This window comes from Anas acuta, chromosome 2 (assembly GCF_963932015.1).
Source record: "Anas acuta chromosome 2, bAnaAcu1.1, whole genome shotgun sequence".
Lineage (NCBI taxonomy): Eukaryota > Metazoa > Chordata > Aves > Anseriformes > Anatidae > Anas > Anas acuta.
In genome coordinates this window covers 3,421,765-3,445,565 of record NC_088980.1, presented here as the reverse complement: position 1 = coordinate 3,445,565, position 23,801 = coordinate 3,421,765, and the positions used below count along the sequence as shown (strand labels likewise).

At 52.2% G+C, this 23,801-nt stretch overlaps 2 protein-coding genes across 3 annotated transcripts in view; both read right to left on the bottom strand.

Annotated features, from left to right (window-relative positions):
• Positions 1-4,899: 4,899 nt before the first annotated feature.
• HHATL (hedgehog acyltransferase like) lies at positions 4,900-17,750 on the bottom strand. The gene is made up of 12 exons (XM_068673275.1): positions 17,493-17,750; positions 16,268-16,414; positions 15,897-15,964; positions 15,495-15,608; positions 15,159-15,353; positions 14,269-14,478; positions 11,691-11,862; positions 10,122-10,266; positions 9,729-9,764; positions 9,089-9,290; positions 7,735-7,876; positions 4,900-6,611 (listed from the first exon to the last, which is right to left on the bottom strand). Exons 2-12 carry the CDS (start codon positions 16,371-16,373, stop codon positions 6,490-6,492), a joined length of 1,512 nt encoding a protein of 503 aa, XP_068529376.1. The 5' UTR covers positions 16,374-16,414; positions 17,493-17,750; the 3' UTR covers positions 4,900-6,489.
• A 1,848-nt stretch (positions 17,751-19,598) lies between these two features.
• CCDC13 (coiled-coil domain containing 13) overlaps positions 19,599-23,801 on the bottom strand; it is a 33,882-nt gene continuing 29,679 nt past the window's right edge. For both annotated transcript variants that reach the window (XM_068673268.1, XM_068673269.1), the window contains exon 16: positions 19,599-23,513. In XM_068673268.1, the coding sequence (XP_068529369.1) occupies positions 23,354-23,513 (160 nt within the window). In that variant the 3' untranslated portion in view covers positions 19,599-23,353. The remainder of the gene's footprint in view (positions 23,514-23,801) is intronic.

The following is a 23,801-nucleotide window of genomic DNA, read 5'->3' as shown; positions in this document are numbered from 1 at the left end:
GGTATGGGACTTATGTGGGAAGTTACTTAAAAAGTCTTACCAAAGGAGGAGACCCCCGGAGTCTGGGGGAGGGATGTGCCTATGTTGCCTGCAGTATGTGCGTAGGCCCTACCAGCACAGTCTCTGGACACCTCACCACTAATAAATCCACCTTTTCCACATTTTGGTGGTGGAGAGAATGTCTGAAGCAGATCCAAAATATAGAGACCCCAACGGTGGGGTTCAACTCACAGACTAAGGCATCCAAACCCAGGTATCTCCTTGCAAGTCAGGGGTCTCCTGATAAGGTCTACTGAGATTCAACACCCCCGTGCTGAGGCCTAGAGCCTCCCTGGCCCTCAGCTGATGCTCCAGGAAAGCTGAGGACTCCATCAGGTCCTGCATCCTGCTTCCACATCCTTGAATGTCGAAGAAGCCTCGTGGGACCTCAAGTGGCTGGTCCAGGCCCAGCTCTTCCCAAAGAGCTCACAAGGAAGCAAATTAATTTTGGCAGGAATAGGTGAGCAGAGTAACTATAAGTGTTTATACCTACGCTGAAATTTCTAGATAAGTCTTTTATTTTATCTCCATTATTATGGACCCTCTGGGCTCTCTGACACTCAGAGATGGCAGAGATTTAATTAACAAACTAATTAAATCTATGCAAGAATATTAGCCACTCTTCTCGGTGTATTTAAAGCCACATAACCACTTGCTCTGGAATGGATGTGCTTATAAAAATGCTTTGTGCCATGACTGTTACCGACGTAAATGGGAAGAGGGAGGGAACGATACTGGTACGAAGCCCTCTAGTACTGGTGAGGTTCCAGCAGCATCCCAGGCAGTACCAATATAGCAGAGGAGTAATCACATGCTGTTTTCAGAGCTCAGATCATAAACTCGTCTGGGCTGCTCATCTGTGACAGGCTCAAAGGATGAACATTGATCTCAAAGCTGGGTCATACCTCAGAAATGTTCCTTTGCTCCCAGAGGTCTGGGACTGGACAATCCCATCCTCCCCCTCCCTTCCTTCTGTATGAGTTTTTTTTCATTTTTCCAAGCATAATCCAGTGTGATTGTGCTATTGTTCGGGATTTTCCTCCTCTGCCTTTAATCTCCCTTGAACCCCTGCTTGTTTTCCTTTTCACTGTGCTCTCAGCGTGTGCTGTCATCCGAGGTTTGCTTCCACATTCCTCACATTACGAGGTGCTGCTGCCGAGCCAGCTACAACCCAGCTCTTCCCACAGCAGATCCCAGATGATCCTGTGGCTTCTTTAAGGTTTATGGTCCACCCAGGAAAAGAGCACCTCCTTGGTCCCAAACCTGCTCCGGGGTCTCCATCATCTTCTGTGGCTCTGCAGAGCTCCAAGGCTTGGGGAAGCAACCCCAGTTCTTCCAGAGTGCTGTCTCCCCTCACTTGTCATCATAAGGTGACACCTCTAAATGCAATGGGACCTACCTGAAATCGCAGCTTCAGTAGTAAGTATGAACTTGTATATGGTTTTGGACTGTGCAGGTGATTAGAAATGGAAACTGGCTCTGGAACAGGTGAATATCCCACCCTGGGAAGTGTAGGTGATGAGCAATGGGCTCACTCCCTCCATGGGCAACAGCTCAGTGGAGAGCAGGAAGGCATTGATCCACCTCCACAAATAAATCTCTCCCTTTAGAGACTGATGGATTGATGGAAGTCAGTGCTTTCTCCAGGCAAACAGGGCCTGAGAGCTGTTTTGGGTTCATATTGACAATTAATGGACCTTTTCACCCTTCCAGAGTTCACCCTGGGGCAGACTTCTCCAGAGCGGCAGCAACCAGAGCTTTCCGCCCTTCAGGAAGATGGAAAACCCTTCAGGGACAACCACCTCAGGACAAATGAACAGCTGGATTTTGGTTGCTTTCACCACCATGCCCTGCTTTGGCAGGGAAAACAGACTCAGACCCCCCTGCCCATGCGGGGAGCAGCCCTATTGCTAAACACATCCAAGCCCACATGTCAGAGATGGGATTTACCAGGCTTCATTTTGCTCTGAAATGAAGCCAGCCCATTCTAGAGCCTGGTAGAAATGAGCCATTTGGACTGAAAGGCCTCAGAGACACCATGTTATTCCACACGGCTTTGGCTCTCTTGGTCTGGGGGGTGTTGTTTAAGCTCCTTACAATCACGAGGAGAAGCAGGCACCCCTGGAGCTGATTTCCTGCACCCATGTTGGGCAGTTGCCTGTGATGAGAGGGCTCCAGTGCTGCCCATCTTTCCCCTTTCACTTGAATCATGAATTCATACTGGACACCTTAACTGTTCCCAAAGCCTCCTAACCCTGGCTCCATGCCGTTCCCTCCGGTCCTGTCACTGTCCCCAGAGAGCAGAGCTCAGCGCCTGCCCCCCCGCTCCCCTCGTGAGGGAGCTGCAGGCCGCCATGAGGCCTCCCCTCAGCCTGCTCTGCTCTGGGCTGAACAAACCAAGGGCCTCAACCACTCCTCACATGTCTTCCCCTCTAGATCCTTCACCATCTTTGTTACCCTCCTTTGGACACTCCCTAATAGTTGCGTATATGGCCCAGGCTGGACACACAGACTGTGCCCTCTGTGTTAACCCTGACCTCAAAGCGTCTGTAAGCCTCCATGGCTCCTGAACACAAGCACGTTCATCTCAGATAAGGAAAATTCCTCCCCAAACAAGTTTCTGCCACAGCCTGGTGGGACAGAGGGTCGACCTGGTGGACTCCAAACCCTCTGAGCAGCTCTGTGCCATGGGGAGGCTCACACAGTGCTAATGGGGAGACCCAGGGGTGCTCTTGGAGTTGATGTTTAGCTCTCCTGAAGCCTCCTGGGGCAGGGAGTGAAGAGCCAGAAGTGCCTTGTACAGCTCAAATCCACAGCCTTCAGGTCCTCTCCACCATTTGGAGTTCAGACGAACTTTCATCTCATATTTAAGGTTACATGTTTCCAGGCAGGATCTCGAGCATGAAATGTTTTTCTCAGTTGTGTGCACACTATTCCCCCAGTCCTGATTTTTATTTGTTTATGTTGGTTTGTCATTGCCATTTTACAATCTGTGTTTATGTGCAGGGAATTCGACAGAACTGGGGGGGTCTGGGGCTGGGTCCTGCCACAGTGGAGAGTCAGGACCACGTCTTATTGACTGGTGAGGAAGACATTTCTCTCTCTCATGGTAACAGTGGAAAATGAGGCAATTGACACCCGTGTAAATATTAATCTCTTATGGACGCTTTGATCATAGTAGACTTCTCCCACACGGTTTCCATTTGCTGCTTCACCATGAAGGTAAGCTGGTCTCCAAGCAAGTACCAGCAAAGTTTAGAGGGTTTTAAAACCTAAAAGCAGATGATAAGGCACATATAGATGTGATTAGAGCAAGCAGTGATCGTTGTTACAATTTGGCTCTGTGCACGTGAATCAGCTATCTCAGCACCCCAGGGAACCCTCCAAACAGTGCTGACTGCTGTAGAATAGGCAACACAGCCCTGAACAGAGGTGGGCTACTCTGAGATAGCTTTCAGCTAACTGACCCTGGTCTAATGGGACTACAGCAAATGATACCTGATGACCAATGGACTAAGTCATTGTCTTCAAGTGGACAATAGTCCCCCACCCAGGGATGGGAATGAATAAAAAGCATCCTAAGGGGATCTGTTCCCTATCCAAACAGGATCATTCCCTCCCGTACAAAATTTTAGAACAAGAAAGTTGAATGCAGGACCTACAGCCATGCTGGGCGTAACATGAAAGTGTCTAGTGTAGGATTATGAATTTGGATTTGAAGTTGCAATAATTTTTGTTTTGTTTTGTTGTTTTGGCTTCCAGGTGCATTTTGCTATCACAGTCAAGTAATAATGAGATCAGGTGAGATTCTTTCCAGGAGGGAGATGGGCAGTTGATAAAATCCATTCCACAGAGGACTACGCTGAGGCTGAGGGACTCTGCACAAGGCTGAGCAGTGAGACATGGCTGCAATAGCACCACTTTGGCAATTCTGGCCCACAAGATTTCCTGAACTTCTAATGACATTGATAACTAAGGGGATGTCTTCAGGCAAACAGATACAAAGCCCAAGTTCTCCCATGTACTGTTTCTCTAACAGATTGCTTGCTCGGTGTCTAAGATTAGCTCCTCCTGACAGCTCCATTAGATGCAGCTGCTGGGTAAATTTAGATCCTTAGTGAATGGGTTATTTTCTCCCCCAGATTATCCAAGTCAGGAGAGCAGTGCAGAGTCACTGAGTTTTGCCTTGTGAGTCATTCCAGCACCAGGAGCTGGGTGACTCTACTTCTCCTCCCGTGCAGCCAGGGACACCTGCAGAGGCAGAGCCCTTATTCTCTGCAGCTCAGGGTGGTGGCTTGAGCTGTGTGAGGACACCCGTACGGAGGAGAAGAACTGAACTTTACCCTGGGAGGAGGCACATCATATCATAGCTGCTTTGGTGGTAGAGAGTAAATGTGAGATGATGGAGAGGCTAAGAAACATCTACTAAAGGTCCAGCAGTAGACCTCTCTTTAAAAAGGCAACTGAAGAGGTTTTAGGGATGTGACTGGAAGTGCCACCAAGCACAATACCTCCCTCCTGTGCTTCCAGCATTTTGGACCAGGCTCCCAAAAAGAAAACCAGCAAGACTTCTGCCCCAAAATCTACACAGATGTCAGTTTTACAGCAGTAGACTGGTGATATTTTACCAACTTGGAAGCAGATTCAAAATATGAATGCAGCTACAGCCAAACCTCACTGGCTCCAATTTGGTGATGGCATTAAGGCATTAATATCAGCAATGTCTGATGTGTCAAAAGTGGAGGCAGAAGGTGAGGCCTTGCAGACATACCCTTGTGTTTCCCAGCTCCGATGGTAGCGCGTTGCCCAGGGTTTCACTGGCATCACAGCAACATACCATTGATGAGTGGCAGGCAGCAGAAACGTCCAACAATTATTTACTACATAAATAAATGACATTTATCAGGGACTTCATAAATTACTTTGGCAGAGCTGAAGGCTGGCGAAGAACCATTCCCGTTTCATCCACAGAGAAGCCAGAACACACCAGCACCAAGCATCTCAACCCATGGTTGCAAAGTGGTCCAGATCCCACACTCACCAAACACTGACATAATTCAGACATAAGGCCACTGAAAGCAACTGTAAACTGCAAGAGAGCTGGAACTATTTTGAGTTATAAACTCACCTCTTCCCCAAGGCACCGTGTTCCACATTCAATGCACTCCCTATGCAGTGTCCCAAAGTCTACTTCTCCTAGGAGGCTATCAGGCACTTTCCCTCCACCACCCAGCCCCAAATCGTTGCCCTTCATTCAGCGTCTTTCTCCTTTGGTTATACAGATGTGTGTGCTCCTTTAGCCACGCAGGCTTTGGATGTGTGCACCAAAGTCAGTTGAGCAAAGGGCTGGCTGCTGGAGATGAGCAAGAGCAGGCTGCAGAGTTCTCTTGTTGTTGGCCATGGGCAGGAATGTGAGCTTGAACCTTTGTCCATGGCATGCAAAAAAACGTGAGCGGTATTTGGTTTGAGTCCCAGGGCATATATCACAGAGAGATGGCCGTGGTGGCCACACAGATCTCACAACCACGGTGAGGAGCCTTTTGGGCCGGAGTTGGGGTCTGGGGACTGAGTGGTTGTGAGTTGGGTGCTGCGTTTCTTTGGCATGCCCGTTCCACAGGTGATCAGTGCATGAAGCAGGTAGGCCTCCTGCACTGTCATTAAGTACACCTGGGGTTGGCATTAAATCATTTTTCAAGACATTTAGGAGTGAAGGGACGTGATTTTAGATCACAACAGACATCACTCTGCACCGGTGACAGGGGTAGGAAGATAATTATTCTTCAGTGTGCAGTTCCTGGTCCTCCCCTTTGCTATAAAGGCTGTTCTATTTATTTATTAGCCTCTCGGTGGGTATATATCGTGCTGAGCCATTTCACAAGTCCTTAATGAACAGCCACGGGCGTTGAGCACTTCACAGTGCATGGTGACCATTTGTTGTAGGGGAAGAAATGTGTGATGCTTGGACTGGAAGTGACTTGGCATGGTCTGTTCAGCACAGGCTCATCACCAGCTAATTCCCTTCTCAGAGCTGCATCTGGCCCACCCTAAAACCTTCAGCTGTGGGACCTGGATAGCCTCTTCTGGGAGACATGGGCTACAGGTCCCGTGGGAGAGCTGAATGCTGGTGGACAAGGTGTGGTGGGAAGCATGGGGTGAAATCTCTAGGCTTGTATAACGTCAGAGGGTCAGAAAAATGATGGGTACTGAAAGAAATGTCTCGGGAGCCTACCTCAGCAGTCTGTCACACATGGGGAGCCTGTGAAATGCCCACTGTGTCACAGAAAAACTTCCCTGCAGCATGGGGGTGACTTGTGCCTTCCAGGTGACTTCTAGAGGGGTGAGCTACAGCAGTCTGAACGCCAGGAGTGCTTGGAGAGCCCCCGCCAGAGGCTGGCCTGGCAGCGGTGGTCCGAGGGGAGTTGCTCTGGGACAAGCCCAGCGGTGTCCTCTCTACTCTGCCTTGGCTTTGTCACCCTTCTCCTCCTCGATGGCCAGGATGCGTTCGCGTTCTTTGATCAGCTGCACTCCGCAGTAGGTGATGAACCAGATGGACAGGGTGCTGACGGGGAAACCTGGAAGGTGGAGGGAGACACGGTCACCTCGGTGTGGCATCTCGCCTAGTGGGGCCAGCTTCTCTCCAGCACCTCTGCCTCTCAGGTGGGTTTGGGACATCCCTCAGGCTCATGGCCAGCATCATTTTCCTTTGTGGATCCAGCCCTACAGCTTCGCTGAGAGAGGAGAGCAATCCCCAGGGGCAAATTTTAGATGAAGAAGTGCCTGAACCCACCAAGGCACCCTAGACCACGGTTAACACTGCAGGAACATGCTGGAGCTTTTCGTTGAGCATCCCCTGACCCCCAAACCTGCTTCTGCCCCTCAAGTTCAGACTCGGTGGTTGGATTTGTGGCCATTCAACCTGCCCACACCCATCCTTGTCCAGCACTGTGACCTGCTGGAAGCTTTAGGCCCTGCTGACGCTGAGGAACAACCCCAACCGTGTCTCATACGTAACGCGGACACATTGTGTGCCCAGGGTTTTTGTCACCTGGGTAAGTGACCAAGAGCTGGGAGCTCTCCTTCCACTCTCAGGGCCTGAGGGCATTTGTGACGAGCCCGGTATCCACAGCAGAGGGGAGACACAGGCTTTGTACCTGCTAAAACAGGACCTCTGAAATGAATAATGCGACCAGCAAAAGCCAGCTAGCTCAGCGGGCAGGCACTCCTGGCACAGCGAGCTCAGAGCGTCACATTATCCATTTCCTACGCCAGCCCTGTCCCTGAGAGGGAGGAGGACATGGATTCCAGGTGGCTATTTATACTGTGAGTTGCTTGAGATGACTTCAAAATAGTCCCAGCATCTACTGGTAAGAAATGTCCAGATAATTCCGTTCCTTAGGAGCCTGTGTTGCTCCAAGGGGTCAAAATCACAGCCTCAGGCTGTGCGAGGAGATGCACAAACACACCTGGGAGGCAGCTCATATCCTGGAGAGCTCATGGGAAGGGTGGGAGCTCAGAAAACCATTCCCGGTACATTTTCCACAAGAATTATGAAGGTTGTGAGTACACATATAACAAGTCAGTGGCCATACCACTTTGGAGGCAAGAGGACTTGGAAGCTCCAGACCTCAGCTCCCCTCCCAGTGTCCCCCCAGTAGGACAAGGGTCCCTTGAAGGGGAAGGCCAGTGGCACCTCACCTGTGAGGAGCAGTCTCTTGGTGACCAGCTGTGCGAACTCCAGGCTGTTGAGGGCCAGGATATTGTAAAGGACGATGGCCCAGAAATTCACCGCCCCAAAAGCCGCCCTAATCCGCCGAGACATGGCTGCTGACATCTTGGCCTAGGCAGGGGAGAGGAGCAGAGAGTGAGGGAAAACGGGGATGTAAGGAAGGGTTGCTGGTCCAGCTCCAGCCAGGATCTGAGGGGTAGGCAAAAATTAGGGCAGCCTTTAGTATCTGTGGGATGGAGGAACAAAAAGAAGGTAAACTTCTGTTCTGCTGCTGGACGCAGAAGCATTTGGCACCCTAGGCCAGCATTTTGAAGCCCTCTGTCCTCAAAAGGGGCAAGATGTTACACATGGCTTCACGCTGATTGTAATGCCTGGGTACTCCTTTCTTCATTTCTTGCCCTGGGTAAGCCTTTCTGCAAGGCAGATGAACGCTGTTATTCGCCAGGATTATTATTAGCCCTATGTGCAAATCACTCCCAGCTCCCGGTAGAAATTGTTTCTTAGGAATTAAAGGGAAAAAAAAAAGCTGAAAAGTAGTGACAGCAGCAGAGTGAAATTGTCACTGGCACATAAAATCCTCAGGAGCAGCTGCTCGGAGTGGAGCAGGGAAATGGTTTATAGCAAGCTTCAAAGAGCGTGATGAATCCCCAGGCCACTTAGCGCTGAGAGCTGTGGTGCCGCAGGGAAGGAGATTTCACTGCCTGGGAGTGCTATAATCTGATTAGAAGTTCAACGAGGAGAGCAAACAGGAGGCTTGCTCTGCGAAGTTTTGAGTCAAACGGGGTCTTTACTCAATCAGTTTAGGACCTCCAGACTTTGGGCTGGGCAAAGCAAATAAACAACAGAATTGTTTCCAGAATGGACTTCTCTCCAAATACGTCTCTGAGGCACCTTGATCCCAAACAAAAACGGGGCACTAAGCTTTGGAGCGGTTGGAAAATAATTCATTCTGATACCTAAACATTTACTTTTATCGGAAGTCAGATCAAAAGCTCTCAGAACGCCAAAATGTTTTTCAGAACAAGAAGAACAAATGATTTCCATATGGAAATGTATAAACATTTCCCGGTGGACACACCTCAGATTTTGAATCCATCTGTGCTACTTCGGTGCCTTGTCGGGGCTGCAGCCCTGGTTCTCTTGGACTTTTTCTTTTTTTTTTTTCCCCTCTTTGAAAGCTCCACACTCAGCTTAAATTTCCCGTAAAGCAGCATAGGGACTGGGTAAGGAGCATCAGGACTGTCCTTCCTTTGCTCAGCTGGGTATCTGATCACAGGGTGGATAAATTCTGTAGGAGTACCTGGTTGTAGCCCAGCTCCTCACCTCGAGCTTGGCGAAGGGCTCCCACTGGAAGAACTTCTGCACCCAGAGCTCGAAGTTGAGGCCGAAACAGTTGAAGACAGACCAGATGTAGACAATCTCACAGGGTCCCAACCACAGGGTGGTGACGGCAAACGTGGCGATGGTGGCGATGAGCTCCTTGATGATGTTGTCGTGGTTCTCTCCAATGTGGTCATACACGTACCTAATGGCCAACAAAAGTGGTTCGTGCTCCTTGTAGTCAAGGAAGAGAGTTGAAGAGAGTTGAAGGGCCGAGGGATATGTACACGGAGATCAGGCCACCCTTCTTACACAGGATATGCAAGACCTGGGCTCAATTCTCCTTTCTTCCCAGTGAAATATGAATCTGCCTCTTCCTCTGGTGGAACACTAAACCCATCAGACTAAGAGTTTTCTTGGAGGGAACTCTCTTATTCCCAGCTATGGGTGGGCTGTTATACTTTGTTATGATTAATTTAATGGTCTTTGGGATAAACACAGCAAATCTGACTCCATTCCCTAGTGGGTTTCACCCAGAAGAGAGGACACCTCAGCTTTGGGATGAACTGTATTTAATGCTTCGTTGCTGTGTGATAAAAGAGAAGACCCCAAAGCAGACTAGAGACATTGATTAGACACTTACTTGCATAACCAGTCATTAATCCCTCTGTCAAAATGCCTAAAATACAGATGATAAAAAGCTTGTTAAAACACATGGGGCAATGACACCTCTCCATCCAGCAGTCATCCAGAGAAGGTGCCTGGTTCCACAGCAAGGCCCACCTCAAATCTCATTCACAGCCATTCTCCATACTCCTTCCTTGCACAGGTCCCACTCACCTCCCTCCTTACCCATTGCTCCCTGCCCAAAAATATCTCCTTGGGCTATGGCCAGGTCTAGAATTTAGGTTCAGTATAGACGGGTCAAGACGAGGCCAGCTGCTCAGAAGCATAGCTCAGACCTCCTCATCCCCACACACATTTTATTCAGGTCAGACACGCCGCCTCTCCTCAGCGATGCCCACGGGATACTCACGTTTCTGCAAAGACGTAGAGCATGGTGATGCATTTGGGGGGCTGGGGAGGGTCCAAGTGGTCCAGTCTGGCAATGGTGTTGGTGACCCCGAACATAACGGCAGCTTTCACCCAGTCGTAGACCAAATTGGAGTAGGCCAGGCCAGCTGGAGCAAAAAGAGGAGTCAAGCAGGTGAAGAGGAGCACGGGACCTATCGTCTTCAGGGCTTTGGGGGACATCATGACATGTGGGACTGCATGGTCTACTGCAACAAACACGCCATTGAGGGGACAGTCTGATGATCTCTGGGACCAACAAAGCCCAAAGAGCTCTTCAAAGCTCTTGAAATTAAGTAGGTTTTTAAGACGCTGGAACCATAGGACAACATCTTCTTGGGGTATTAGGGAGCAAAGTGTTTCTTGGTTTGATAGTCAGAAATACAGGTCTTATTTCTTCTACCACAAGAACTTTCCTTCCCTGTAAGGCTTAACCTATGACAAACTCAACACAGTTCTCAACACTGATCTCTAAGGGTTTTATCTACACTTCTAGTTTGAAATACACCCAGCCCAGCTCCTTGTGGCTGTAGATGTAACACAGATGCTAGAGAAGAGCTAGGGCCAGAATCTCTGTCCTGGAGAGGTGTCTGACACCATGAAATGATCCCTGCAGGAACAAACACCAAAGAATTCAAATTCCCATGCGGCAGAAGCTAAAATTCCCCATCTGGGTGGGATTCAGCTCACAGATTAAAAAAGCCACAGGGCTTCAGTGTGGGCCGTGCCTGAGCTCCCCATGTGGACAAGGCAGACCTGGCAGATGTGGTACATGGAGCCCACAGCTCCCCTGGTGTAATACATCCTTGATCAGGTTATCTAGGTCCCTTAGGACACCCTAAATCAATGCCACTGCCATTTGAGCTGCATTAGGACTTCCCCCTGGCCCCCAGCTGCCACTCTGGAGAGTCATTAGGCTCCTCCAGTCTCCGCTAGCCCTACGTGGCTGTCACAAACCCTATGGCATCTCATCTGCTGCCCCTGGACATCTATTTGGGCAACTCAAATCCTCCGTCCAGCTGTCCACTGAATGCTGGCATGCTACCCATCCCAGAAGTTTGGCTTCTGGAAGTCCCTAATCCAGCCCTGAAAGAGCACAGCCAGCTTTGAACGGAGATCAGATTTTCCTGGACCTTGTCCATTTAAATGTTGAACATCTCCAGCACTTTGGGAGAATCTGGGCCCCTATTGCAGCGTTTTGCTGCTCTGTGCAAAAAATAATCCTTAGAGGCACCCATAATCTGTCTTGTGTTGTGTTGTGCTTATTCTGTGCCGCCTCCAAGAAGAGTCCACCAACAGCCCCGTTAGGTAGCTGAAGGCTACAGCCCATGCCCCAGCCCCGGGGTCATCTTGGAGGCTCCCAAACACCCTGCTTTGGTACCCAGAATGGGCACCCACTTGTGAAGGCATCTAAGGTGCTAGCTGTACCTCTGTGGGGCTGATTTTTTGGGGTGCTGAGCTCCCTTTCAGCCCATATGAAGGCAACAGGACTGGTGTGATGCTCAGCCTCTTAAATCCCCGCATGGCCACTCACCCAGGGACCAGTCCGAGAGGCGGTTCACGAACTTCAGGTCCGAAGGGAGGGTGAGGATGTAGAAGAAGTGGAAGAAGATGTCCACAGCGATGACGGCCCCCACGTGGAGGAGGGCATGGACACGGATGTTCCTCATCTCGTCGTCTTTGCGCCTCAGCTCCCGGGTGCTCACCTGCCAGGCGGCAAAGCAGGAAGAGGCTGAGCTGAGGATGGGCAGCGGGTTCCTCCATCTGGAGAAACATCCGAGGTCCAAACGGGGTCTCAACGCCCTCCTTTAGGAATCCCACAAGGGAATGCACCACTCAAACCTCCGTTGATAGAGGATCTAAGTGACTAGCTCAGGCCAGCACACCCACAGGGATGTGGGACATGTCCCACCCAGAGCATCCCTCCAACAACCCCATGAGGGTGCTGAGCATGGCAGAACACCTCTTGGGGAGCTCCTGTCACCATGGCAGTGACAGGTCGGGCTGCATCATAGGGATTTGAGCTGAAAACCACACCAACCAGGGAACTGGGGCTTGGGACGTGCCCAGGAAGCCAGCTTTAGGGTGGTCTTTGCACGGGTCACTAAGGGCGAGCAAATGTTCCTACCCAACCCCATCCATGGGATGCCAGAGCCTACAAGAAAAGACATCTGCATGCCCCGGAGGGGTTGGGAGCAGGGCTGGAGTCCCAGCTGAACGCCCTGCCCGGGACAGGTGGACGTGTTTGCCTGGGGTCATTTGGGAGGAGGAGGATGGTCCCTGGAGCTTCTGCTGCAGACATCTGGTATAAACGAGAGGGGCAGCTGCTTGAGGGGCCATCCTGGTGGGCTGGGACCGGATCGATGGGGTTTTCCTCTCTGCTGTGCCCTTTGCAAGTGTGAGCTGGGCTTTGCCTCCAGGAGCTGTCATTCCTCTGGACGTTGTAACACAAACATCACCAGAGCGAGAGCTTTTAGGATTACACCGGGCAGGCTGATGGCCTCGCTTCCCCACGTCGCTGGAAAAAAAATTGCTGCTGTATTCCAAATCCTCTTATGTTTATTGCTTTCCCTTTATGCCCTGCGAGAGGTAAGAGCTCTCTCCAAGTAATCTGCAGGCTGCCGCACCAGCCCTGCCGTCAAACCAGATGATTCCCGAGAATTAAAGCCTTTGCCAGATTTGCTCGGGTCTGCTGGATGACGAGTGCTTTGTGGAGACGAAGAGGACACTAAACCCTGAGGCAGGGGAGAAGCCAGGAGAGGACTTGTGGCTCCCACCCATCCTCACGTCTGTGCGGGGTGGCAGCCCTCTGCCACTGTCCCCTTGGGACTGGGGCTCCGTCCCCCACCTCTCCAGCCCTCCAGAAGTGAATTTCTTCTCCTAACCCCACTAAAGAAGAGCTTCTCCATCCTGGGTGGGACTGGCCAAGCCCTGGTGCAGGTGGGCTCCCACCACACGTGGGTGCAAAGCACAAGGGACCCACCACAGTTCAGCAGCAGCAGGAGCCAAGGAGCCAGAGTCAGCCCCGAAATGGGCCCTAAATATCAGCCTGGGGAAGGGACTCGATCCCCCTGCCCCTATAATTGCTTTTAGGGGGATTAGGAATGAACCTCGGCAGTCAGCTGCAGGTCCAGCAGTGCAGGGGGGCATTTAGCCAGGAGGTGGCAGTGGTGGCCAGGCCAAGACAGGTCCTAAGGGGTGGGAAAGGGTTTGGGGTCTTGTTCCCTGTGCCTCTGGGGACAGGGTTTTACGCAGCAGAGGACGTGATTGCTGATGAAGTGGCTACAAACGTCCTGGTTTGGGACTGTAAAAGGAGCAGTGGGTCACAGCCCCTTCAGAGGGCTTGGGCAGTGGGGCTGCAGGAGCCGTGGGTGCCTGGACTTCAGCCCGACATATAATGCACGACTGGGAGGGCAAAGCCTTAGGATGAGGTGGTGGGTGCCCCAAATGCTTCTGCCAGGGGGCTGGGGAGAAGATTCCGGCCGTCCCCGCTGCTGGGAGCTCGGTGCACTGTGAGCATCCCTTATGGGGGGCACCCGAGCTGATCTGGAGAAAGTCCCTGTGGTCCTCGGGGTCAAACACAAACCCTTTACACTAACCCTTCTAAAGGGATCCTGTGAGACCCGAGGGATCTTTGGTGTAAGAGGATGCAGGGACTGGAGGAGCAGGTGCTTGGTTCTGCTCTTTGGGGTCTGCCCTTCCAAAAGCCCCCTTGGCTGCCTGCAACACGTGCAAAGATTTGGGGCCATGGGACGTTTCACGTGGATCGGAGGAAGCCAAAACACAGCCTTCTGCCCGACCTCATTGATTTCTAGAGAAAGAACCTCATCTTAAGGCACACACACACAGACCACCCCTGGAAATTCATGCTCCTTGGGCAGACCAGGCAGGTGGAGGTGTGCGACTGCCTTTGCTGTCCCAGCCAGCAGCAGGCAGAGGTCCCAGAGATGGGCACCGTGGCCTCCTGGCATCACAGAGCGGGACAGCACGGGCACAAGGACACTGAGCCACCATCAGAGCAAGTCCCCAGCGAGCAAAAACGTGAGCTGAGCCCTCCTGAGGGCATTAAACCCGAACAAAGAGACAAGGGAGAGGTCCCTGGGGACACTCACCTGGGCATGGAACTGGTCAAACGTCATGACGGGCCCGAAGAAGAAGAAGGGGAGGTAGAAGTTGTACTTGAGGAGGTCGAAGATGGAGTAGATGCCCTCCTTCCTCTCGCAGCTCTCGAGCGCGAAGCTCATGCAGCGCATGATGGTGAAGCCGCAGCCTCCGTAGAAGAGGACATCTTGAAGATCAAAAGCTCCCGTTACAAACCCGCTCTGGACGAGAAACGAAGAGTTACCACCGAGGAACGTGGTGCCACTGCTGTGCTCCCTCGCCTCGCAGAAGATATCCGCGCTCTAATTACCACTAATTACCCTCTGGCACCAGCAGGCAGTGACCCCTGCCACCGGCAGGAGAAAGCCAGGGCCCTGTTGCCGTTGCCTCCTGCATCCCAAGGAGCTGGGAGGTGGTAGATCCCCTCGGCCACGTCCTCACCAAGAGGCTGTGGGCCACGTAGGCTTTGTGTTGGGATGGGAATGTCACCTTTATCCTGGGGACAGAGCCCTCCAGATGGAGGAGAGGCAGTGGGAGGTGGATGGAGAGGTGGGAACACATTTTGGGAGGTGGGAACACATTTTCAGAAGGACTGAAGGGCCTTACAAGGTTCTTGCTGGGCTTCTCTCCACCCACCAGGGAAAGTCCTCAATTGGGCAGACCGAGGGGCCGGCCTGGACATCACCAAACCCACCCTAGCACCGTGTTACAGGAGGGGAAACTGAGGCAGGAACATGGCTTACTTGGGGGCAGCTGGCAAATTGTCATCTAAGCAGCAAGGAGGACCCAGGCATCCCGAGCTCTGCTTCTCCCCTGGGTTTGGGCACAGCCCGGGAGCTAAACCCAAGGAGAGGGACACGGGCGGGCTGGAAACGAGGCAGAGGGGTGGCTCGGCACCTACCTGCCAGGAGCTGAAGGGCTCCAGCTTGAAGGAGGCGAGGCAGCAGAGCCCGGCCACGAAACAGAGCCACTTCTGCTTGGCCAGGGCGACGGAGTAGAGGACGAGGCAGTGGGAGAGGACGATCATCAGGTAGACGAGCCCCATGCTGCCCAGCACGGCCAGGACCCCGTAGAGCATGTACACCACGGCCCGGTGCTGCGAGCGGAGAGCTCGGTGAATTCTCCATTCCCTTCTCTCCCCACCACCCTGCAGCCTCTCCCCGAAACTCCCTGGGGGATCTCAGGGCCCCCCAAGGGATCTCAGGGCCCCCCTCGGGGATTTACATCCCCGGCTCACCTGCGGCACCGTCATGGAGCAGATCTTGGCGAAGAGGACGTGTCCCGAGAGGGCGAAGATGATGACGTTGCGGAACGAGGTGAACCACATCACCCACTCGAAATCGGCCGCATCCTGCGGGAGCATTGTTTCAAGAGGAAACCATAAAAACATCCTGGCCTTTTCCCCATATCCCACCCCAGGGCTCCCGAGCACTTTGGCTTGGTGTTGAAGGTGTGCAGATGTGGAGCACACAAAGCACGGCATCGGTGCTGCAGGGCTAATATTTCCTGACTGCATCCACCGTGTTATTTAGGGAGAAAAAGCAAACACACAGGGGCTTTCTCAGTGTCAGGAGCAGAAAAAAAGCAGCTCTGCTTTTCCAGCAGCCAGCTGTGACGGCCCGATCCTTTCTTTGCTTACCATCTTCCTGCCGAAGTAGTGCCAGCCCGGCTTGATGCCGTCCCGAAAAGCCTTTCTGTTCGCGCTGTCTGCAAAAGAATAAGAGGCATAGGGAGAGGGATGGCTCTGGGGACAGAAGCAGGAGGTTTTTCGGCAAGGCAAGGAGCCTTCCTCACCACGAGGATGAGCCAACGGGGCTCCAACACCAGCAACCCCCTCCTGAAAGCGCCCATGTCCCACGGACAGCCAAGAATTGGGAAATTCAACCACTTCCACCTGGCTTACGTTAAACCCTTTTGGATCCCAAGGATCCCCAAGCCATTAGGCATGAAAATTAAACCCATGGCAATGCTGCCAGCAACGAGAGAACCCCATAACGGGGGGGACGTTACCTCTGGATGCCTCGAAGATGCCGCTGCCGCTGTACAGCACGGCACAGGTCACGGCCAGGGCGTAAAACCCCAGCTCGTAGCTGGGGAGCGTGGTTTTCACCCCCATGGCGATGGGTTACGGCCCCGGTTGGTGCAGGGGGTCCAGACCTGGAAAAGGAGGGAAGGAGAAGGACTAAAAGCTGCCCTCCCAGCCCTCCAGTGCCCTGACTCGCTGCTGGTCCCTTCTCTGGGGGCTTCCCTTGGGGCTGGTAGGAGAGGAGAAGGAGCAAATGGCAACACCTGGGGGCAGCTCAGGTGTAGGGGATGAGGATGCCACACCACAAAACCCCCCCAGGAGGGAGGATTTGGGCTCTTTCCAGCAAGTCATGTCCATCCCTATGCCTGGAGATGCTACAGACCCCCCCAAGATGGGGGCACGTCCAGCATCAAGCCAAATTTCTCTCATTTTCCCCCAGGATCAGGCACAAAATGCCCACCCGGAGGGGCCACGGTGAGATGCTCCCGTTCCCAATTATCAATGAGGGGCAAGGGGGGGCTCCGAAAGCCCTGGGCTAATTACTCCCTTCAGTGCTAATTAACCCGGCCACTGGCAATGCTTTCCCACGACAGCTCAGCAGCTCCTGAGGGTCGGCAGCTGCCAAAATCATCCTTTAGGGGCTGGGGCAGATGGAAGGGGGGGGGACGGGGACCTGTCCCCACCACCTGGGTGCTGCCACCCCCCCGCTGCCATCCCCTGTAAGCTGCTGCTGGCTTAAAGAAAGAAAAAAAACAGTCGGGTGCCCTTCTGCTCCCTCATCCACATTGGGAACCCTGCTAGAGAATTTGGGGTCGTGCTTTCATCTGCTTGGAAAGGGGGGGCCCAAAGAGGGGGGGTGAAGCCAAGCTGCCACCGCTCTGCAGTCCCCTGCAGCGGGGAGGGGGGGGGGGGGCCGCTGGGGGATGCGGCTTTAAAGGGCTTTTGTGGTTTTTATCCCTTTGCCACGCTTTTCAAGGCTTTTTTTTTTTTTTTTTTTTTTTTGCTTGTTTATTTATGTACTTTGCGGGGGGGAACACAAGGTCAGTTCTTGCAGCCAGAGCGCAGCTTCCCCCCCCCCCAGCTGCTTCAGGGGGGGCACCCATGGGGGCCCGCAGCATCCTCACCCCCTTCCCACAGCGGGGACCACCCCAAAAGCTTGGCCTTTCCCCCCCACCCTCCTCCAACCCCATGTCCCTCCCCATTACTGACCTTGAGCCCCGGGGAATGGGGGGGGTCCAGCGTCCCGCACCGCGACCTCAGGGCTTGGGTGTGTGGGGGGGGGGGACACCAAAGGGTAAAAAGTGAGGTGGAAGGGGGGGGGGAAATTAAAAAAAAAATCAAGGCAAAGCTTTGGGGGCCTTTGGCTTCCCCTAGAGCATCTCTCAGCTCGGTTGGGTGTCTTTTGGGGTCTCCAATCCCCCCCCCCCCGGTGTGTGCCCCCGGAGGAAGTTTGGCTGGGAGTGGAGCGCGGCAGCGGGAGGTATTTTTATTTTAGAGCAGCGCTGCAGAGGGGCTGGTTCAGGAGCTGTCTGTCACCGGCAGCTGCCGGAGAGGACCCGCTGCTGGCTGCCAAAAGCAACCCAAGCCAGGTTTGGGGCTCTGCTCCCAAAGCCTGGAGGGTTTGGGGTGGGGGGAGACACCCCAAAACCCCGCGGGTCTCTGCGAGCACAGGGGGAAACCGAGGCACAGAGGTGAACGGCGCAAGCCCTCCCCGGTTGAATTGGCCCCGAGATCCTCTGGAGGTTGTGATGCCTCTGGAAAAGCTCCTTTTGGGGTCTTCTTCGGCATCTGCAGCTGAAATGAGGGGTTTTGAGGGGCTGGGTTGAGTTGTGGGCGCTGTTATTTTGGGGTCGGCCGAGGGCAAGGCAGGCCCAGCTCCGTTGTCTCCTGCGGGGCTCCTTCTGCCAAGGTCCTGGGAGGTTTTGGGGGAGCTCACGTTGGGGCTGACGTCCCTGAACATCTCCTGGGGGAGAGAAACGGGTTGGGATTTTATGAAAAACCCCACAGCTTGTCTGATTTGGGGTGAGTTGAGGCGTGTTGTGGGCTCCAGAGAGAGGAACTGCAGCATGGGCCCCCCTCGCTGAGGGGCTCCTCGTCCTGCTGGAGGCTCCCCAAGAACCGAGCCCCCCATGGGGTGACACTGAGGACCCCAAAGAGCCCCAGCTTTCGTCCGGAGACAACAGTCTGGGAGTCCATGGGATCTTGTTTTGGGGTGTGTTGGGGGCCTGGGGGGCTCCTGGGAGTGGATCCCAGATTTTATCCCAGTGGAGGGCAAGAAGGAGCACGGCCCCATAAAATATCCGAGTGGGAAGGGACCCCCAAGGGTCATCGAGTCCAGCTCCTGGGTCCCCAAAGGGCCACCCAAAAAAACAGACCATGGCTGAGAGCAGTCCCCAAATGCTTCTTGATCTGCTGTCCCCAGGGCTCCCCGTTCCCCGGTACAAGACACGTGGTGTACTCACATCCAGAGGGCTTGTGGCTGATGATTTATTTTATTTTATTTTATTTTATTTTATTTTATTTATTTATTTATTTATTTATTTATTTTATTTTACTTTATTATTTTATTTTACTTAATGTGTTATTTTATTTTATTATTTTATTTTACTTTAATTTATTATTTTATTTTTATTTCACTTTATTTTCATTTCACTTTATTTTTACTTCATTTTATTTCGTTTTATTTCCTTTTATTATTTTTACCCAGAGTAATTTGTGAGCTTCCTGGATGAGAAGTGCGACAGAGGTGCTGCGCCGTGCGGCAGTTTTTCACCAGGCTCTGGGAACGGCGGTGATAAAAATCATTTAGTTTTAATTAATAGAGAGTATAAAAAATTAGGATTAAAAAAAAATGCTCTTGATTTCTAATATAGTAAGATTTATTTTTAATGTGACCAGCGTGCCTTCCTTAGCACGGGGGACACCTCTGTGTTTGATTGCCCCAGTACTGCTGCTATATGGCTGGGGTTTTTTTATGGCCTCAAGCTGATTTTAATGATGTTTTTTGACATCTGGTGGGTTGCTGGAGGCTGTGGCCCTCTTCAGTGTCCAGGTTGAGTGAAAGGCACCCAGCTCCATCACGGCACAAACATAGGTTAGGTTGGATATTAGGAAGAAGTTCTTTACCAAAAGGGTTTTGAGGCATTGGGATGGGCTGCCCAGGGAAGTGGTGGAGTCACCATCCCTGGAGGTCTTGAAAAGACTTTTAGATGTTGAACTTAGCGATATGGTTTAGTGGAGGACTGGTTAGTGTTAGGTCAGAGGTTGGACGGGGAGATCTTGGAGGTCTCTTCCCACCTAGGTGATTCAGCTGGAGCGGCTCTTTATGGGGTGAACTGGAAGGAAAGAGGGTTATAATAAACCACGTGGCTGTTGTATACTGCCTGAGGTACCCCCTTGGGTTTGCCCATGCACATACAGTGCTGGAAACGTGCTGCAACACCAGGACCTCAGCAGGCACCTCCCTGCTTGGATGGTGCGGGAGAAGGCAATGTTCCTGATTGATTCTTGCTGACAAACGAGCTGCTCTAAGCCCCAGGAGCTCTCCCCGTGCCAGCAGATGGGATTTGGAGCCTTTGGTCTGTAAGGGGAGACGCGTGGGGATCGAGGTGGCATTTGCTGCACGGGGCCGCCCTGTCCCGCGGGATCGGCCGGCTCGCGAGCTGGGCTTGGCGGGGAGAGGATGAGGGGAGAAACCCAACACCCCTCTTGGCTCCTTGGTGGCTTAATTTAGAGCCCAGGGGCTCTGCTACGGTGTTTTTCCATTTAAAGCCGACCCTCATTCATCGGTCATGCACAGGGCGATGGCCCCGCCGCTTGCAGGGCAGTAGCAGCTGCTGGCTGTAAGCAGCCGAAGGGGTGGGCAAAGCAAATCTGCAGTGCCCCTTCCTCCTGATTTCCCCCCTGCAAAGGATTTAAACGTCTCCTCCTCACGCCTCGCCCTGCTCCGGAGCCTTTCCAGCCAGCCCCCAAAAGGCAAAACCCCCGAGGGTTGGATGTATGGGGCACGCAGCGCTCACAGCCCAAATTCGTGGCTCTAAATCGGAGCAGTTACAGTGGGATCGGCTCCGACCCAGCAGCTGATCCTCCAGCAGAGCCCAGGGCACGGAGAGCTCGCGCGTGTCGATGCCGTCTATATTTAACCGTGCTAATGCAACTTAATTCACGTTGTGGCCAGCTGGTTCCGTAGGCTGCCCTCTTGCCATGCCCGCTGCCCGTAGGTAGGCTTGCTCGCGACAGCCCGAGAGGAAAATGCTGACAATTAATCAAAGGTCATGGGGCTTTATTCCCGGCGGCTCAGCTGCGCTTTTAAAATCTGGCTGCATCCGTCAGGCACTTTCTGGCTGCTCCGTGGAAGTGCTCTGCCCAGCTCCGGGGCAGGAGATGACCTTTGGCTCAGCCCGAGCGGTTGGAAGATTCGTGCTCTTTGGCTAAAAGCTGGCTGAATCCTAGCGGAGAGCATCCACAGCCTCAAATACCTGCAGCAGAATTAACTGAGGCTGTTCTTCGCAGCTTAACTGCAGCCACCAGCCTGCGTCAGCAGCACGGAGCGTTGTCACCGCCAGCTCGCCCCTGCCATCAACTACGAGGCTGAAAAAACTCAGAGCTTAGCAAAAAGCGACCCGTGACATGGCTTTACGCTGCATGAAGGCTGTCCCGGAGAGAAGATGCTGGATACTCACGCTGCTTTTATCCAGCAGAGAAAGGCGTCGTGACGGCTGGCTGCAAACTGAAGCCAGAGAAATTCAAGTGAGAATGAAGGCAGGGGGATTCTCACAGGCTGGCACTTACCCGCTAGGAGAAACTTCTGAAGAAAGCAGGGGATTTTGGAGGTTTCAGATCAAGCCCAGCTGCATCTCTAAAAGAAATGTGGCTCAGGCAGCACATCAAGCTTGCTGGGGAGATTCTGTGGCTGGGGACCAGCAGGAAGGGGTTTTGTGGGGAGTGACACCGATATTCTCACTGGTTTTGGCTTCTGGGTGATGGGTTGGGAGATGTGGGGCCACTGCAGCCAGCTGGAATAGGGCTGCTGCTTCGAAGACGTGAGTGGGTTTCTTAACTTCAGTGACAGAACCACGTGCACTGGTAGGAACTTGCACTCATACCTTGAAAAATGGGAATCGGTTGCTGCAAGAGTCAGCACAGAGAGAGTTCAAAGTCAGGTCTTACAGGTATGGACTCTCTAAACAAGCCATTTCATTGTGACTTTCTCTATCCTCCTTCTTCAAGGCACCCTGTGGTTGTGTGTGTGACTGAAAAAAAGGGAGAAAATGCTTCTGTGCAACCCCAAACAAGCATATGTTTAAAGAAACAAGTGTTGCAGCACTTGTGAAGAAGTTTGCACCATGTGCTAGCGAGCCATATGCGTTCTGTACCATACAGCACTCCCGTTTCTCTCTGAGTTCCCTGGGTTGCCTCAGAGCCACCCCAGGAAGAATTTTGCTAGAGAGCGGTACGATCATCACTGCTGCAGCACAAGGACGGGAGACAGATGCTGACGGGGTGTTGGGAAGGATGGCAGCTTTCCCCTGGTGTCCTTACGGGGAAATATTATCGATTCACACTTCTGTGTAAGCGAAATCAGAGTCCAGCTGCGAGCTGCCAGCCTGAGCGTAGCAGCTACCACGTACCAAAGGTGCCTGGTGGGTTGCAGGATGTCTTTTGCTCTGATGTTCCTGGTAGGAGGCATCTGGCAGCGAGCAGTTTTGGTCCTGCTTGTTCGAGAAAGGCACCTGGCAGCTCTGCTCTGCTTGAGCAGGGCTCTAAAGCACAGGCAGGGTGCTGAGCATCTCACCTCCATCACCTCCATCACCTGTGACCTGTTTGAAGAGACAGCTCCGGACCTAAGCAGGAGAAAGACAGGACCTACACAGCTCTGACCACATCTGGAGTAACTCCTGCTCCACTCTCTCTCTGCCTTATCTCAGTGCAAGCGGAGTCAGAACCTGACCCCGATGCTGCGGTGCTTTGCCCGTCCCCAGCCCCACCCTGTGCTGGTTGGGGCTGAAATCCGACAAACTTCGTGCTCGCACAATGGGGCAGAGAAAGCAAAGCAGAAAGAGGAGTGCTTTCAAAAGACTTTCATCTGAAAAACAAAGCGGCTCTATTCCGAAATGACTAGCTCTCCCTTTGCTTGCAGTCCCCAGGGCTGGCTCTCTGCTGGCAGCCTGCATGTTAATGCCTTATTAGCATTAGTTTGGTGTTCTCACCACGCTGCAAGAGAAAAGGGTGAGATGCGAGAGTTTTCAGCACCTCCAAAAGTCCCTCCTCCACTGTAGGAAAAACGTGCTGGTGTTCCACTAACCTTTCTTCCTAATGAGAACAAGATCTGCCTGATGCATGCCTGCAAAGACCCAGAAATTTGGGAACTGATAACCTGGATGGCAAGTTTCATGTGAGCTGGATTTAAGGTAAGTCCTACTGATTGTGGGAGCAATCCTCCCAGTTTTCCTTTCCAGTGGAAACTGTACTGAGCTTCAGAAAACTCTGCCAGTACGTTCAAGAAAAGAAATAAGCTGGGATTGTCAACAGAGACCACCCAAAATGCTCCTGCAGATACTCATATACCAGGCTAACGCCCTCCCTCAGCACTTAAGCACTACATAAAACCCCAGAGGGGCAGGTGCCAGTGTGCAGATACACAAAGAACTCAGTTTGTTCTTGGCATGGCTTTGGAAGGGGGCTGGCATATCTTGTGTACAGCAAATTCCTTCATGCGCTGATAAAAGCGGCAGCGTAATGAGTATTGAGCCCTCTCTAGGAAAATTCATTTGAAACTAGGGAGGTTTTGCCTAAAATCACACCGCAGAAGTGCAGCTTCCTAAAGTGCACCGAACTATGACATGTGCAGCCTGAGAGCCAGCTGCTTTCTAACTTAGAATCCGCTGACATGCAAAATCTTCAATCTTTTTGTATTTAATTTCCATTTCTCATCCTCTCCTGCAAACGCTGACGACACGACATGATCTGAGGCTGCAAAACTCTACTTCCACTGCATTTCAATCCATGGGCACGCTGCCTGGGCTCTCTCTCTCCCTGCTCTGCCATCCAAAGGACTCTGAGTATCTTGCTTAACTCTTCTCCTGTTTCTGCTGCCGAATGGCCTGTAGAAAGATATCCTTCACTTGGTCCATTGTGTCCTGGTAGAGTTTAAAGTCTTCCTCTTTCTTTCTCACAGTAGTCTCCAAAGCAGCCTTCAGAGCTTCGTTCTCATCCAGCTGGATCACGAGCCTACGAAGAAACAAAAGGCAACTTTCATGTGAGCTGTGGAGCTTCAAAGCAAATTAGAACAGTGCTTCAGCTCCAGGGAAGAAAACCCTGAAACACATGCTCTCTGGTAATTTTATAACAGGCTTGAGAAAGAGCAGACTTATAAACACTTGTTCCTTCTCTCTTTGAGATAGAAAAGGGTATTAGAAGACCAAATACTTTTCAGATGTTTCTTTAAAATTGTAATTTTGTTTTCACTAATAGCTTGGAATCGATGGCTAAGGAAGGAAAAATAAAAAGGAAAAAGGT

What these genes read in the sequence shown, in the direction of transcription:
- HHATL (XM_068673275.1), bottom strand. Translation starts at nt 16,373, where the DNA reads ATGGGGGTGAAAACCACGCTCCCCAGCTACGAGCTGGGGTTTTACGCC. An exon ending in CCTCTCGGACTGGTCCCTGG is followed by an intron (nt 10,267 to 11,690) that starts GTGAGTGGCCAT and finishes TTTTTGCTCCAG; the next exon opens with CTGGCCTGGCCTACTCCAAT. An exon ending in CTCTACGTCTTTGCAGAAAC is followed by an intron (nt 9,765 to 10,121) that starts GTGAGTATCCCG and finishes TCTGTATTTTAG; the next exon opens with GCATTTTGACAGAGGGATTA.